Source organism: Limanda limanda, chromosome 17 (genome assembly GCF_963576545.1).
Source record: "Limanda limanda chromosome 17, fLimLim1.1, whole genome shotgun sequence".
NCBI classification, from domain to species: Eukaryota; Metazoa; Chordata; class Actinopteri; order Pleuronectiformes; family Pleuronectidae; genus Limanda; species Limanda limanda.
The window spans coordinates 15,450,224-15,466,795 of NC_083652.1; the positions used below are offsets into that span (position 1 = coordinate 15,450,224).

At 44.3% G+C, this 16,572-nt stretch overlaps 1 protein-coding gene across 1 annotated transcript in view; it reads right to left on the reverse strand.

Moving 5' to 3' along the window:
- grin2aa (glutamate receptor, ionotropic, N-methyl D-aspartate 2A, a) overlaps nucleotides 1-16,572 on the reverse strand; it is a 119,285-nt gene that overhangs the window by 24,725 nt on the left and 77,988 nt on the right. The window contains exons 4-5 of the mRNA XM_061090178.1: nucleotides 10,364-10,478; nucleotides 2,681-2,883 (exon numbers count right to left, since the gene is read on the reverse strand). Of these exons, the coding sequence (XP_060946161.1) occupies nucleotides 2,681-2,883; nucleotides 10,364-10,478 (318 nt within the window). The remainder of the gene's footprint in view (nucleotides 1-2,680; nucleotides 2,884-10,363; nucleotides 10,479-16,572) is intronic.

Below are 16,572 nucleotides of genomic sequence, written 5' to 3' on the forward strand. Positions count from 1 at the left end.
TAGCAGAAGATAGCCTCGCCCTTTAGTTTTAACAACCTGGACACAAACTTGATGGAAAGTGAAGAAGAAAAAAAAGAACAGCCTCTCCGCATTGAGGCGTGACTCTGCGGTTACCTTCAGAGCTGAAATCACTTTGAAGGATTTCTGTAACGAAAACATTTGCTGTTTTTTCTGTTGCCCAAAGTGCTGCTTCCCCCCCGCTCGTCACCATCATGTCGAATGAATGTCACCAGAGTGGTATTCTTTACAGTCTCCAAATCCAAAAAGGACTTTTTCCTCTCTACGGTCTGATAGTTTCACACGACCGAGAAAAGTTTCATTTGAAAAGAGACGAGAAAAGTCGTTTGTCAGTCGTTGAATGAAATAGATAAGATATATTTGAATACAAACATATTATGTGTGAACAAAATCTGGTTATTTGATTATAAGTGAGGCACTTTGGGTTTTGTTTCCTCGTTGAGCTCAAATTAAGACTTCTGAGCTGAGGTAATACATCCAGGATAAACCTGATTTCCACACTCCCAGTAAAATATCTGTAAAATGAGCCCATGTGAGAATACAGCAGGAAAATATCCAGAAAAATCCTAGAAAATCAAAAGAATTAATAATCACCTTGAGTCCAGATTGAATGACAATAGCACAATATATCATATATATATATATTTCCTAACAGGATAAATGTTACTGTGATGTAACCACGTGATAAGGTGGTGCACCGAGGTGTGGATCCTGCAGCGAATGGAATCTGTGAAACCAGGACGACTGGGTCAACTTGGTGGCAGGTTCAGCTGTGGGGGGGGGGGGGGGCCGTGGCCGAGCAAGCATATAGGTCAGATCTGTAATGGCTGCATTCACGGACACAGTGTTCCCACTCAGAAGGACCACGGTACAGTTCAGGCGCTGAGAACATGTGATGTTATGGAGGCTGTTTGCGAAGTTGCCAGGCCGACTCGCTGTAGAAACACTACAGGGCCCGAGGGGTCTCCAGAGAGGGCAGGATGTGTGTTGTGTGTGTTGGTTGTTCTTAGGCCCAGCCTGGATGAGTGAATTTGTGGTTCTGCATGCATGGATAGTCCTCCACTCCACCCTCCAACCCCCCACACCCTACAACTCCGAATCCAACTCCTCCACCACTCCTCCCTCTGCCTCCTCCCTTTTTCCCTCCATCTAACCCTCTTTCTCCAAATGGACACCACGGATGCTTGAGTGGGAATTGCGCTGTGGGAGAGGGAGGAATGCACCCGGATGCATTGGCCTGTGAGTGAGTGGACATGTGGCGGCGGAGAGTGTACATGAGCTTGTGTGTTTGCGCTCCTCCTTGGAGATGCTTTATCCTTCGCCCTACTTCACAGAGATTCTGGATGGAAATCTCTGCTGGCCTCTTCCCTGGGACCTTATTACCGCTTAATCAGCTCTGTGTGTTTGTGTGCATGTGTGTGTGTGTGCATGACATGTGTGTGTGTAATAGCTACAGACAGTTACTTTGTTTACAGTACATGGATGTAAAGGATGAAGCGCTGACAGTATGAATGGGAATCTAACTGTAATCGTGTGTCTGTGATCCAGTGGAGAAAAGTAATTTGATTTTCTGCAAAAATGTTTACAAGGTTTGAGTGGAATAGTTCAAATGCAGGCGCACAAACTCATTGTGTGTGTGTGTGTGTGTGTGTGTGTGTGTGTGTGTGTGTGTGTGTGTGTGTGTGTGTGTGTGTGTGTGTGGTCTTCAAGAACACACTGTAGCAGGAGGCGAGGAATTTGGGCATTAGAGAGACATTTGGTGAAAATGCAGGAAGTAAACTGCTGAGTTCAGCAGTCCCCTCCATTTTCAGGGGGAGGAAAGAAGCTGCTGCAGAGATCGCTCTCACTGCAGCTCCCCCCCGAGCTCAAGAGACAAGTGAGAGGGAGAGTGTGACGCTTTAACACTAAAGAAAATGGAAGATACGGTTTTCAATCGACCAATTATCGAATATAATTTGCAATAAAATATAAGGCTTGGTCTTTCTAACATACAAGATTAGATAGTTAGAAAATAGATTGCATCATATGGATACTACAGTAAAATTCATATATATGTAGATGTGGAAATCAGGGTTGCATAATGTTGAATATGGGTATCTATAAACTACATTACATCATTCATGTGGCTTGATGCTGAGGGGACAGGATCACATTGTAACACTGGATACTGATAAAGAGTATACTATACTATGTATACAGCATTAATACTATTCTTGAATATATCTATGTGAGTTAATATAATATAAACAAGTAAAATTAAGGTTTTTTCATTTCTCTGAACTATTAAATCTGGACGTGTCACGAATTACATTCTCCGAAAAACGTATATATTTACCAAATTAAATGGGTTCTTTAACATCTAGAAATTGAATTCTTCTGCGTTTGCATTTCATTTTTCAACATTTTCTTTGATTTGTCAAAGAATAATTCAAGCATCTTCATTAAATAGAATCCGTTAAGGGGCCTGTTATGCATGAGTGTGTGTAATTTGGTGCAAATCCAAAAATAGGGAATTTAAATATGGTTTCACAGGGACACTGCTGGGCCCTGACACAGGTCGGTTCTCTACTGAGAGCTCTTCTAGTTTGTATATTAGATTTTGCATTGAAACAGTTGGAGATATGAGTCAGTCACACCAGGACGTGACGGACAGTAAACCTACTCTTTGATATGCTTTCTGCAGGGGACTGAGTTCCTCATGCAGGTACCAGTCAGCCTCTCTACGTCCTCCACGATCACGAAAGGCTTCTCCTCCAGCGTGACGATGGACAAGTGGTTGTCGTCCAGCTCGGCGTCTCCGAAGGAGTTGAAGCGCGGCCACACCGGGTACTTCAGTGTCAGGCTGCGGTTTTCCAGCTTCCCCATCTGAGGGGGGAGGGAGAGGGAGAGAAAACAGGGTGAATTAATAAATGAGCGACTAGGTGCCTCACACCGAGGCTGTTTAATTACTGACTGTTGAATTTGGATTGTGGGTGTTTATCCAATACTTAATAATGAATAGTTAGCAGGTTGGGGAGTCAGCATCTGCCTGAAGACACTTTCTGTAAGACCCAAGAGCTCGCACAGCAAAGACAGTGTGTTTACACATTTGTTGGCTTCACATCAAATATATGCAGACAGGAAGTTTGTGGGGAAAACTAGGTCCATCAGTTTGGGGGGTCATAACATGTGAAGATATAGAGAAACAGAGAGTTACTTTTCTTTACCTGTGAATCTCCTAACTGCTGTAGTCAGCTGCACAATGACTCAGAGTAGAGAGGAAGTGGAGATGATTAAAGGATGCAGACACAAGTCACATATGCTGCCGCCTCTTTGGACACAAACACATACAAACCGGAATACATGTTGTTGCCAGAGCACAACAGACGTGACGGCCGTCGTGGCTGTAGGTACAACATGACAGATTTAAAAAGCATGGTGCGTAGAGATGCATGACAAAAAACACACACAGAGGAATTTACAGTATGGCCGTGGATGCAGAAACACATGAGAAAGAGAGAGAGAGAGGGAAGGGGGGGGGCAGTGTGAAAGCACGGGTGACGCCGTTAATAATTCAGAAAGTTTTCAGAGCGCTGATGTCACAGAGTCCCCTATGGATGCTCTCCGCCCACCCACACCTGTCGTTTGAATGTATGTGTGTGAGTGTGTGTGTGTGTGTGTGTGTGCCTGCGCTATTTACGCATGTTTTTGTCAGACGGGGGAGTCGGAGGAGAGGAGGAGAGGAGGAGAGAGAGAGAGAGAGAGACAGCAGCAGGCAGTGAGGCTTTGCGCCGCGCTCAATTATTAATGTTACAGGAGCAAGAAAATGGCAAAACCTCGCTCTCACTCTTTCCCTCCATTTCAAAAGTTTCTCCTCTCTCCCTCTCTCTCTCTCTCTCTCTCGCAGCGTAACACAACAGTGCGGCCTCTGCGCTGAGTGAAGTGGTTTGTACTTGAGAGGCACAGTTTTATGGAGAGGTTACACACACAGACGCACAAAACAACACACATGTTGAGGGGCATTAATGGGTTATTATTTGTGTATTAAACAAATTCTGCATGTGAATATGGATCATGTGCAGGAAAGGGACAGATTGGGGTGCAGGAAGTCTTCTGGACCAATCAGGTAAGAGCCGGCTTCAACAATTGATATTGTTTTACATTGAGTCTTGACCCAGATATCCACCGTCTACACAGAATCTTTGGAAATTAAATTTACAAGACATAAACAGTAATGGAGCCGTGCTGATCTGTAAGCCCTTTGACCCTGGAGACCGTGGCTGTAACCTGGACACACACACACACACACAAACACACACACACACACACACACACACACACACACACACACACACACACAAACACACACATACAGTATGGATGCACACACACATTTAGTTGCTCAGCGTTCCAGTCATTTACAGGCGATCAGCGAGGAAGTGAAATTAGCATTTTAATTGTTTCGCTTTGAATGTTTTTCCATCATCTAACAGGGATTAGCTACTTTTCCCGGCTCTGAGACGGCAGCACGGTCAACAGCTACACTTTCCACTACATCTATATGTGTGTGTGTGTGTGTGTGTGTGTGTGTGTGTGTGTGTGTGTGTGTGTGTGTGTGTGTGTGTGTGTGTGTGTGTGTGTGTGTGTGTGCGGACCCAGGACTGTGCGCTGAGGTGGCATGTGTGTGGTTCCCTGTGTGTCACCTTCACTCTCCAGGAAACGGCGACATTTGTCTATCTGTCTAACCCCAGCTGTTTTGCATTTCACAAGTGAGTGAATGCAGCGCACACACACAGACACACACACTTATGCATATGCGTATGTGTGTGTGTGTGTGTGTCTTTTCAAAGGGCTAGGGAGGGAAGGTGGGGAAATGGGATTGGTAATGTAAAAGTGAGGGGGAATTGGTGCATAATAGGTAAGATAAGACTTGTGTGACAGAAATAATGGGAATCAGAAAAAAAACTAAAGAGTCCGAGAGGAGATGCACGGAGAGAAGTGTGGGTTCAACACACTCGGATCTGTTCTGGAGCCATTTTCTGTTCTTTCTGAGATGCTAATGCAGCAGTTCCCCCCCCTGTGTGTGGTCTGCTGATATGCACTGGATGTGAAAAACCCATCACATTTACTTCATTTCTTACACAGGAACAGCAATTTGTCTTTATATTTGACTGACTGCTGATCCTGACATTATCTAAATTGTTCAGTTTCACTACCAATTCCACCTTTAACCCGGAAACACACAACTCCAGTCCCACCCGTTCGATCATTAATATCAGCTTGTGGGAAGTGGCTCTGGTTTGGTGGATGAGTCGATAAAAAAAAGAGAGGAAAAAACACGTGGTGGAGGAGGAGGAGGAGAAGAAGCTGACTTCAGCAGCTCTTCTGATTCCCTGTCCTCCTGCTCTTCCTCTCCATCTCCCCCCTTTTCTCTAATTAAAGAGAGAGGGGTTATAAATTAATGTCCAGAGAGCAGAGAGGATTCTCTCTATCGATCGGCCGATAAGGCAGCGGAAGGCTGGATGTCCCCGCATGATATTACACACATGCACTGCTTTCTATGGATTGTTTGTGTGTGTGTGTGTGTGTGTGTGTGTGTGTGTGTGTGTGTGTGTGTGTGTGTGTGTGTGTGTGTGTGTGTGTGTGTGTGTGTGTGTGTGTGTGTGTGTGTGTGTGAGGTAATGATAAAAGGCCCATTGGGATTACTACATCGTAAAATCCCACGGCGGCAATCCTATCGCATCATCACCCTGCGACGGCTTTAGAGGCGCTTGGTGGTGAGATGACACTTTGCCCCAGAAGAGTTGAGTTTCACTTCCTAACTCCTCTTTCTTTTGTCACCTCAGATCTTCCCTCTTTTCCCTTTTCTCTCTATTCTGCCCCCTGCCCTTTGCTTTACCTATCAGACGCCTTCTTCTCTCCCACTCGCACACGCACTCTGACACGAGCGTGGAACAAACTGAGCTAAAATAAACGCCCCGGCTGAGGAAGTGAGAGAGAGAGAGAGAGAGAGAGAGTGATGGAGGAATAAAGAAAGGTCAGGGCTCTTACACTGAGCACCTTCTCGCTGCCAGTCTCCCTGGGAGAGTTATCGCCGCGGCACGTTGCATTATGGGAGAACGAGTTCCTAATAGCACGGAGAAACCCATTCAGTCATAAAACAGTATCTGTCACTCCTGTCAGACAAAATTATGTCGGTAAAATGGATTCTGCTCTCCCTCTCCTACGCTCTCTCTGTTTGTATGTGTGAATGTGTGTCCCTGCGTGCGTGGCTCTGTGTGTGATTGTGTGTGTGTTTGTGTGTGTGTGTGAGAAAAACAAGGGCAGAGAGAAAGGAGATGACAGAGCGGAAGAGCGTGAGAAAGCTGCATGCATGGATTTAGACATCTTTCCCTGAAGTGAAGTGCCTTTATTAAGAGTGAGAGAAGTAGTGACGCCTGGATAGAAACTGTGTTTGTGTGTTGTGTGTGTACACGCGTGTGGGCTCCTGTGTGCGTCTGCTCTCCATATTGTGATTCTCCAAGCACAAATCCCATGCTGTCTGTAATAATTATTTTGTGAACTGGCTGCTAACACCGCAGCAGTTCCTGGAGCAAATTACACACTCCATCTACTCAGCAGGAATAAAACATAACATCCTGCTTCTGATCTGTAAATAAAGTTTTCCTCATTGGGTCGGCGATGACGAAGTGTAACTGCGAACACAGTGAAGAGATTCATCATCGTTTCTGCCATGTCACTGATAACTGAGTGGTCTGTTTCAGCAAAGTTTCTCCTACTGTGGTTTTTACAGGACCAAGCATTTTTTTCTGATTGAGTTTAAATTGTCAAAGCCTGGAAGTCAACGAATGCACATCATGAATTTCCCTGATGTCGGATAGATTTGATAAATCTTTAGCTTCATCATGTCACACGTCAAAATGCCAGGATTCCAAGCAAACCTCTGATACAAATACAGCTACGCAACTAATCTCTTTTCGTTTTTCCTTGACTCAAATGATGTTAAAGTGACTTTCAAAGCAAAGATACATGGATTTTAAACATGTTTTATACGTGATGGAGCTGTGATATGACTCAAAGTACATTAAAATCAAGTCATAACTATTTTACAAGCATGTGAATAATGATATAACATGTAATTATATGAGAATAAGCATACATTTGCCACACTTCTGATAAAGTGTAAAAAGACTAAATAAGGGGGTATAAAGTCTTCAATGAAATAGCAAATGTCTTTATAATGTTTTATATGTATGTGTTTAATGATCAGCGCTCATTCGTTTTTATTTTTGTCACGTTACAAAATCAAATATTCATTCCAGTGAAGGTATTGGTGTGTTGTGTGTGTGTGCGTGTGTGTGTGTGTGTGTGTGTGTGTGTGTATGTTCATTAGGAAAAGAAAAAGTCGGGGTAAACACACAAACATTAAGTTAAAGCTAATCTCAATTTGTGTGTGTGTGTCCATGCATGTGTGTGTGTGTGCCTTTTATCGTCAAAGTAAAACTGAATTCTTTAATCTCTTTGATACTGGATGAAAGTTGAATTAATTTACAGCTTTAAAGTTAGCATGCACCATCTTTTTCCTGCAGAGAAATGTATGGTGATGACTTCTCCGGCAGCCTCCCTCTCACTTGGCATTCTCTCTCTTGCTGCTGTATCTGCTCAGTTGTTACCGAACATTTCATCTCTTTCAGATAATAAGCCTAATTCTGCACAAATCCCCCATAATGCCACACTGGATCCAGCCTCCTGATCCAGATACACCTGCATGACTTGCTGCAATCTGCTCTCGTTTCCAGGAGAAGAACCGTAATAGACTTGCGGTTACGTAATACTGAAAAAAACAGGTGTAGGAGAGGTGGTCCTTTTCCAAAACTTAAAAAAACAACCTGCATGTCTGTTCTGCGGAGAACAGCAGGTGGTAGGATGCTTTGAAAAGCGCTAAACACCTGTAGTGGGTGGGTGAGAAAGAGGAACACACACACACATGGTGGTAGCTCAGCTCCACCTCTCTCCTCCTCCGTTTCCCTCTCTCTCCCTGTCTTCCTTTTCTCGCGCTCATTTGCTCCCACTATCTCAGCCCATCTGTCTCCATCGCTTGCTCGCTCGCCCGCCTCGGTATCGCTCCATATTGCTCTCTCCTCTCTCGCCGTCTCTTCTGTCTCTCCTGTGCCCCGGGGGGACACATTTTATATTTTTAGTACATATCCATATTTTAGTGCAGTTACTGAATTTTTATCTCTTGATCGTCATTGGAAGTCTCTCTCTCTCTCTCTCTTTCTCTCTCTGTGTGAGTGTGTGCGCGTCGCTGATTTCTGGTGCATGGGTGGGACGGCTGCACCAGACTGACAGAGGAGAGGAGAGAGAGGGAGAGAGAGAGAGAGAGAGAGAGAGAGAGAGAGAGAGAGAGAGAGAGAGAGAGAGAGAGAGAGAGGCTCCCAATTATATTTCCACTTTGGGTCTCTGTGTCTCTCTTGCCTTCAGTGTCTTTCTCTGCACCGCGGTGAAGTGGTACTGATCAATTTCACAGCCTTTCTGTTTACAACAACACACTAGCTCCCGACAAAGGGTCTTTTGTGTGTGTGTGTGTGTGTGTGTGTGTGTGTGAGTGTGGATGTGTGTGTGGTTGTGTGTCAGTATGAAATATGAAATAGCTCGACTCAAAGATTGGGTGGAGACTGTGCGGATTGCGCAAAACCGAATACTGTAACACACACCGATGTGACCTGAATAAAAATCAGATTGGTCGAAAGCACACGTCTCCTGAATAGTGTTTCTGTCAATAACCAGTGTGAAAGGGTAGGCAAACACACACACTCGCGCGCACCCACACACACACACACACACACGCACAGACACACACACACACACACACGCACACAAGCAGGAGCACTGATCCCTTGCCACCCCAATAATGGAGGTCTCAGGTTTTGATTAACTGTTGTTTGAGCTGCTATCAGAGACCACAACAGCAATCACAGCTAAAGACAGGCAGAGCGCACAGATTATCTGGCCTTGGGAGAGACGTGATAGAGAAGGGATGAGGAGGGGGGTGTGGGGTGGAGGAGTGGATGAAAAGATGGAGGCGGACAGAGGAAGCAAAAGAAGACAGGGAGGAGGAAGAAGAGAGACGTGAGGTGAGAGATGTTATGAGAGGAGGAGACAAAAAGCTGTGGAGGTGTAAGAGACAAAAAAAGACAACACACATCTCTCTTACTTCCTTATCCAAATCCTTTCTTTGGCCACACCTCTCTCTTTTGCTAATCTTCCCTCTAGCTTGTCTTCCACTGAGCTATTAGCTATTAGGGGCAGTGAATATGAGGATTGAATAGGAGGTATTTAATCCTGCGCGGCGCAGACTGGTGGAGGTGCGGAGATGCATGGCTGCCATTTAAAGTCCATTACAACAGCAAGGAAAAACTCCTCTGGCAATTCCTCACTGAAACTTTTCTCACGTAGAAATCTGAGCATGTCGGTCATCATCATCATTTCCAATTCTGGTCTTCCGACTTTCTTGCTGGTTTTGTTATTTCAGAGCACTTGTCTTATCAATCTTAGCAATGTTTTATCGGTTTAGTCACAATGACCGTGTTGTTACCAAGATCCTTGCTTTCTCATGCATAGGGAAGCCTTGTGGTTAAGGGAATAAAATTGTGTCAGTCAGGAAACGGAGAAAGACAAAACAATCTTGTGTTAGAGATCGATCAGCACATGTCGTTCGGTATAATCGGTCTACATCGTAAACAGATGTGTCGCTATAGAAATTGCAGTATTAACCGAATGCGACAGAATCACACAACCAGACTGGAGGGTGAAAACCTGACCTGTGCCGAGGTCAGGCCGGGTTCGGACAGAAGTTTTGAAATGATCTTCGGATTTGGATTAGATTTGATTTCCTTGGCTGGGCCAGCTATTGAATTTGTACGTTGCATGGACCTGTAATCTGAAAAACATCGGGCTTGGGTCTAGTTCGGACACGAAAAAGAGAGAATGTCGGGTTCAGGTCAGGCTAGGTAGGTTGTGACTCGGGCTTGGTCAGGTGTATTAGAAAACACCAACATTTCCCATTTTCTTTACTCACTGACATATTTATTAACATTTTCTTTTTTCTAATGTGCCCTTTATTGTTATAAATGTTGTTTTCCTATTTCTGGGTATGGTAGAGAATGGTAAACCCCATTTTAGTACCCATAATGATGTTTAGGCCTAAAAGCAGCAAAAGAAAAGTCCATAAATGAATGTATGTAAAATAAAAACCACAGCGGATGTAAGCTCAGTGTCCTCAGTGATACGTTCTTCCCCCTGAAGAACACGTGTGATTATTCTTACACATCAGCCAGACAAACACCGTATGTAAAACGCCTACCTTCTCCCACTCCCTCTCCTTGTTGAGAACAATCACCACCAGCTTTGGGAATTCCTGGTAGCCGTCCTCTGTAAACGACAAGTCTCTGCCGTCCCATGTCACATTCATCATGTACCTGAGAGAGACAGGCGAGAGGGAGGAAGAGGAGGAGGAAGAAGAGGAGGAAGGGGGGAGATAAGACGTAGATGAGAAAGAACAAAGGGGGAAGGGAAGGTGGAATAATCCGAGAGTGAGAAAAGGAGAGAAATGAAAGGAGGAGAGGGAAAAGGATATTGAATTAAATTAGCATGAGAAAAAAGAGACAATTTAACATCCTGAAATATCCGAACAGGCTCTATTGTGCAGAAAATTATAAAGTCATATTTGACTCACATGCACGGACTGGGTTTTGATTAGATTCCAGAAATGAAAAAGCATCTGGACAGAAGAGTCAAAGCAAAACGCTGAAAAAAGCTCTATGTGTGTGTGTGTGTGTGTGTGTGTCTAGTTAAACCTGTAAGTACCTGAAACTCCTTAAATTCAGAGTATTACTACTGAAAGAGAAAGTGAGCATTAACATTACCCAGCAGTCCTCACTAACACCACACACACACACATACAGTAACGAGTGACCCATATGGCAGGTCACATTAGCTAAGATGGAGGGGAGTGGGAAGATATTCTTGGGTCTACACAGCCTCCACATTAATCATGGCCGTCCCTCCCCACTGTCTCCCTCACTCCCCCTGTCAGCGGACGCTCGTCCACTTCCTCCTCCGTCGTCGGGGGTGCGTGGCGACGGAGGTGAACTTTGAAATGAAAGGGTGGGAACGTGAACCCCTCTGAAGTGCCTCAGGTCATTCTACCTATGATGCACAAATTATGCTTTCATTATATTGAGTTTTATTTTATTTCCATTGTGTATCATTTCCCTGTATTAATGTGTGAGATGTGTATGATTCTCTGCAGGCGTGTCCCTGCCAAAGGTTGAATTATTAAAAAATCCTTGATTGGTAATAAATCAGTTTATATGTAAATCTAGATCTTCTATCTTTTGGCTCTTTTACATATAAAAGCACCTACAGCTACTTTAACGGCATGAATATCATTAACAAACAATATCTGCTTAATATAACTGTAATTGTTAATTTATCACAGATTAATTAAAAAAGCAATTAGAAACAGATGACCACACTTGAGCCAATTATAAAGTGTATAATAAAAAGTGTAAGATACCGACACGTTCCTTCAAATTGCTGCTGGCGACACTCACACACTCAGATGAACCTATAGCCAGCGATGTGATTAAAACGATTTGATTTGCCTGCGAGCGACAGGGGAGAATTAAGCCATTTGATTGGACAGGGAAAGCAAAGCTGAAACCAGTGCAGCAGAGAAAGAGAGAGAGAGAGAGGCACTGGGATCAAAACTATGTGTTTGTGTTACTCTGTGTTTATATGAGTGGAAGATTATTACAGTCCTGAAATGTGTGTTTGTGAGCGAGGACAGGAAGCAGACAGGACTGGCAGATTGTGTGTGTGTGTGTGTGTGTGTGTGTGTGTGTGTGTCTCCCTTCAAGTATATTTTGGCCGACGCCCACCAAACAGGTGGACCTGAAATGGGCGTTGCTAGGATACTGTCACAGACTGGAGTGTGTATGCAGGAAGATGACCCTAAACAACCCTGAATGAACATCGTCTCATACACACACACACAAACACACACACACACACACACACACACACACACACACACACACACACACACACACAAACACACACTTATTACTTTGCAGCCCTTCATAATACTCCACGTAACGTTTCCTCTCCCCTGTAGCACTGAGATCACAGTACAACAATCCAATTTCTCTCACTTCCCAGTCTCCATTATATCAGTAATCTCTCTATTCATTAGGGTGGGGGGGGATTGAGGAAGAGGAGACAGTAGAGAAAAGGGGACACCTAAAAAAAAAAAAAAGAAAAAAGAGTGATTGAAAGCATAAAGATGAGAGAGATTGAGCTAGAGAGGAGGAGAGAAAGGAGTATGAAGGGGGGGGGGGAGCTAAGCCTCGACAGAGTTGGGATAAAAATATCCTCCGTGTTATTTTTTCCTCCTTCTTTCCTCTTATTTTGGGCAAAAGGGGGGGGGGGGTGCAGTGGGAACGAGGGAAGGAGGGGCCACTGCAGCACAGAGTTAACCAGCTCTACACATTCACTGCAGCACACACACACACACACACACACACACACACAGACACACACACGCACACACACGCTGCATCACAGCAGCACAAACCAAACGCTCTCCGTTGGCTCTGCCGTCTTAATCCTCCTCCGCCGAGCGCCGACAGAATGTTAATGCTGTAAATAATAAAAAGACAGTGATTTTTTTTTCAAATGCACTCCATCGTTTTCTTTCTCTCACACCGACCAGCCGCCTGCTGCCCTGTCAACCCGCGGTCGACACAGAGAAGACACTGAGTCTCAAGTGCTCACTTACTCCAAGTTCCTCTAATTACAAGGTACTTTGTGATAAGAACTGTGCATCTTTTCTGAGGGGGGGGGGGGTTCCACTGCAGGGTTCCCATGAAGAGGGCGAGATGAGCTTTAACGCCGTGTGAGCGTCAAGAATAGAGACATTAATCCTCCGTCAAGACAAGGACCAGTCGAGGCGATGATGTATAATGTCAGAGCGCTTGTGATCTATCGAGTGCTCACACACACGCTGAGGCTGTGAGACACACAAGTGGGGGGGAGGGTGGTGGGGGGGACGTCCTTTTAAAAAGATGATGGTGCTGATTTAGTTTTTTAAAGAGTAGCCGAGGGTGGGAAGTGAAAACAGACACACACTGAGCCTCAGGTGGCATGTGTTCAGCTGTGGCTTGAATGATGACTGTACACGATGATATAGATGCGAGCTTAGCAGTGTGTCTGCCCCTCCTGGTGTGTGTGTGTGTGTGTGTGTGTGTGTGTGTGTGTGTGTGTGTGTGGTCAGTGCTTGTTTGGGATACAGCAGCACAAGATTAATGCCACCAATTACCTTTCCTCTTTTCCAAGCTTACGTTTGCACCAAAAAAATGCAACACATGTCCACACAGCTACCTCAGCAGGATTTCTTTTGTTGCACAAAATATTGTGTGTGTGTGTGTGTGTGTCTGTGCGTGTGTGTATGTGTGTGTGTGTGTGTGTGTGGGTGTGTGTGTGTGTGTGTGTGTGTGTGTGTGTGTGTGTGTTGGCTCAACGCGTATATCTCAGTTTCAGAACCATGTATTTTTTTTTTCAGCAACACAATTTCAGAATAGAAATGACTGCAGGACACCCGTGCACCTTTTTAACGTCCCCTTCCCTTCTGATGACAAATGTATAATCATCTTGTGATCTGTGATTCGCAGCAGTTCCCTTGCTCCCTCATGTGTCTATACACACATTCAAACCTAAAGCAACTTGATGGTTGTTTATCTCTCAGAAAGATGTCAATCAAACACTGTTGCTGCTTCATGAACACACCATGGACACCTGCTCTGCCCAAGAGAGCAGACTCTGACCTTTTCATATCTCTTGTCCTGTAAAGAATTACTTTAGAAGTGTGTAACGCTCGAACACCACATAATGTGCATTTATTGGATTTAGGGAACGTGTCTGACTAGAACTTTTCCCTGCAGGTTTATGTGTGAAAGCAAAGATCTACTTTACAGACAGAGAAACAAGCCTTTTAGATTGTCCCACTTCTCTTTCCATCCAAACTCCTTATTATCCCCCAGGACTGTTTTATCAGGCTTCATTCACATCTTCATGAAAACATAAAATAAAAGGTTTTGTTTACTCACAAACAGACCATCATGATTTAGTCTCCGTCAAAATAACGGTTTCCTGCAAGATTAACTGATTCTTAAGCTGACAAGAGAGAAGAGAGGTTTCTAATACTCAAACAGACCCTGTTGTGTTTTACTAACTCAGTCTATCACTTCTTTCTTTTTCAGTACTTTTTCTAGTCCTTCCTCTCTCTGTGACCTCTTCGTACAATAAAAATGAAAAAGGGTTCATGTGTAGTTTCTCTGCGTGTGACTAGTTTCAACACAGACTGTGTACTTTACATATAGAATCCTATTTTATTGTATTTTTGATTATAGTCGGGATATGTTGCTTACACGGAGAATGAAAACCTGGTCATCTGTGCACATTTTAAACAGAATATTCCAAAAACCCCATTATAACCAGGATCTAACAGTGCATGTAAACACTCTCAGTGATGGTTACACACAGAGACAGATTATTTCAAGGCCCTGAAAACATTTCCTTATTGTGACCATGATGACGAACGTACTATACAACCTCTACCACTGTATTTCAGGAGAAGGAAAAATGACATATACGGTTGTTCACACTGGGGGACTTCATCTCCATCTCCATAGGTGGCCGTGGATAAGTGTATTCCCCAAGTAGTCAAACACACATATAAAGGCATTTCTCACAAATCACATCAACTGCAGACCGAAATCCACATGTGGGAATAGAATAATAAACACACACACACACACACACACACACACACACACACACACACACACACACACACACACACACACACACACACACACACACACACACACACACATAGTTAAGCAGGTAGTCATGCAATAATGTAATATTTATATGTTTTTTCCCCCAACAGATATTGAAAGCTTACGCCTCTAACTCTTTTATAAAAAATATATAAACGCAACTTGAGTTTTATAATTTACATATTTATCTTTTACACACTACTCTACACAGTTCAAGAGCATCTTATAAAATATAATTCAATTTGTGCACATGTGACATTTCTCTTATATTCTCATGTCTTTGCACAGCTCACATGACATCTGCTCCAGGACTCAGTACAGTATATGTAGTGGTGTGTGATATATGTGTATGTGTGGGTCCTGAGTTCTGACCCTCATATATCAGGGCTGCAGATCCTGAAATTACCTGTCAGAACAACCTCACACACGTACACACACACGCACATACGCACACACACACACACACACACACACATAAATAAGTGCTTAAGTCTTTTAAGGCGCGCTGCTCACCACTGCAAGGTGAGAAGTACACTGTAAATCGGTCATGACAGAACATTGACTCGAGGGGGGGGGGCGTATTTCTCTTGTTTCCCAGCACACACACACACACACACACACACACACACACACACACACACACACACACACACACACACACACACACACACACACACACACACACACACACACACACACACACACACACACACACGTGCCATATTTTATGTGGAGCACTTCTTGTCACTTGGTCATATTGCTGCACTGGCCACTGCTCTCAGTTGGTCATTTGTCACCTGTTTTATTTTATTTTTATTTTTCTATCACTCTGCAAAACATATTTATCTCGGATGTGTCGCAGTGGATTTATTATCCGAGCCGTCACGGGCAAAGTGAGTGAGGTGGAGCTTCACTGCTCGGCTCCAGTCGCAGGGACTAGAGACTTTTCTGTGATTCCAGCATCGACTATTAATATTATTCTCATCAAAATAACTTTTGTTCTGCTGCGACAGTTTCCTGGCTCCCTCAAGGACGGAAGCGGCCTCCACTGCAAATCAAATTGTTGTCACGAATCGCGGTTGAGGTGTTGGAGCAGAGAAACTCATACATTTCAGACAGAATGCACGGCGACTGTTTAGAGGATGATGCAGTTTGGCAGTTTATCAACATAAGAACTGGAGAGGAGGCGAGAATAAAATACTGTGACACTTTGTCAGTGATGTGATATGTCACGAGGGTGCTGAACATTTGTACACGCGGCCCATCTGCCCACCTCTGTGCCCGGACGTGGGTGTGCGCACGCTTGCATGTTCCCATATCTCCCCTGACAGCCGTCGATGGTCTAACAACCCACACTGGCCCGTCGCCTCGACCCAGCCCTGACCAATCGTGTTCCTCCTGTCCTGCTCCCTGAGCCCTATTGGCTGAGCTTTCTCACCCAACAGAACAGCCATCTGTGGCAACTCGTCACCTGGGTAACAACCTGGGGCAGCAGAGCATGCTGGGTGCAAAGTCAGCTGGCTCGGGATATTTGGTAATTCTCTTTTGGTTAACCTGCGACAATACAAGAGTTATATCGGTTTGGATGTGGTATTTAAAATGTTTAAAGATGCAATCAGTCATACTCTGCACAGCATAACCATCATTTACTAGTGGGAGCTCATTAATG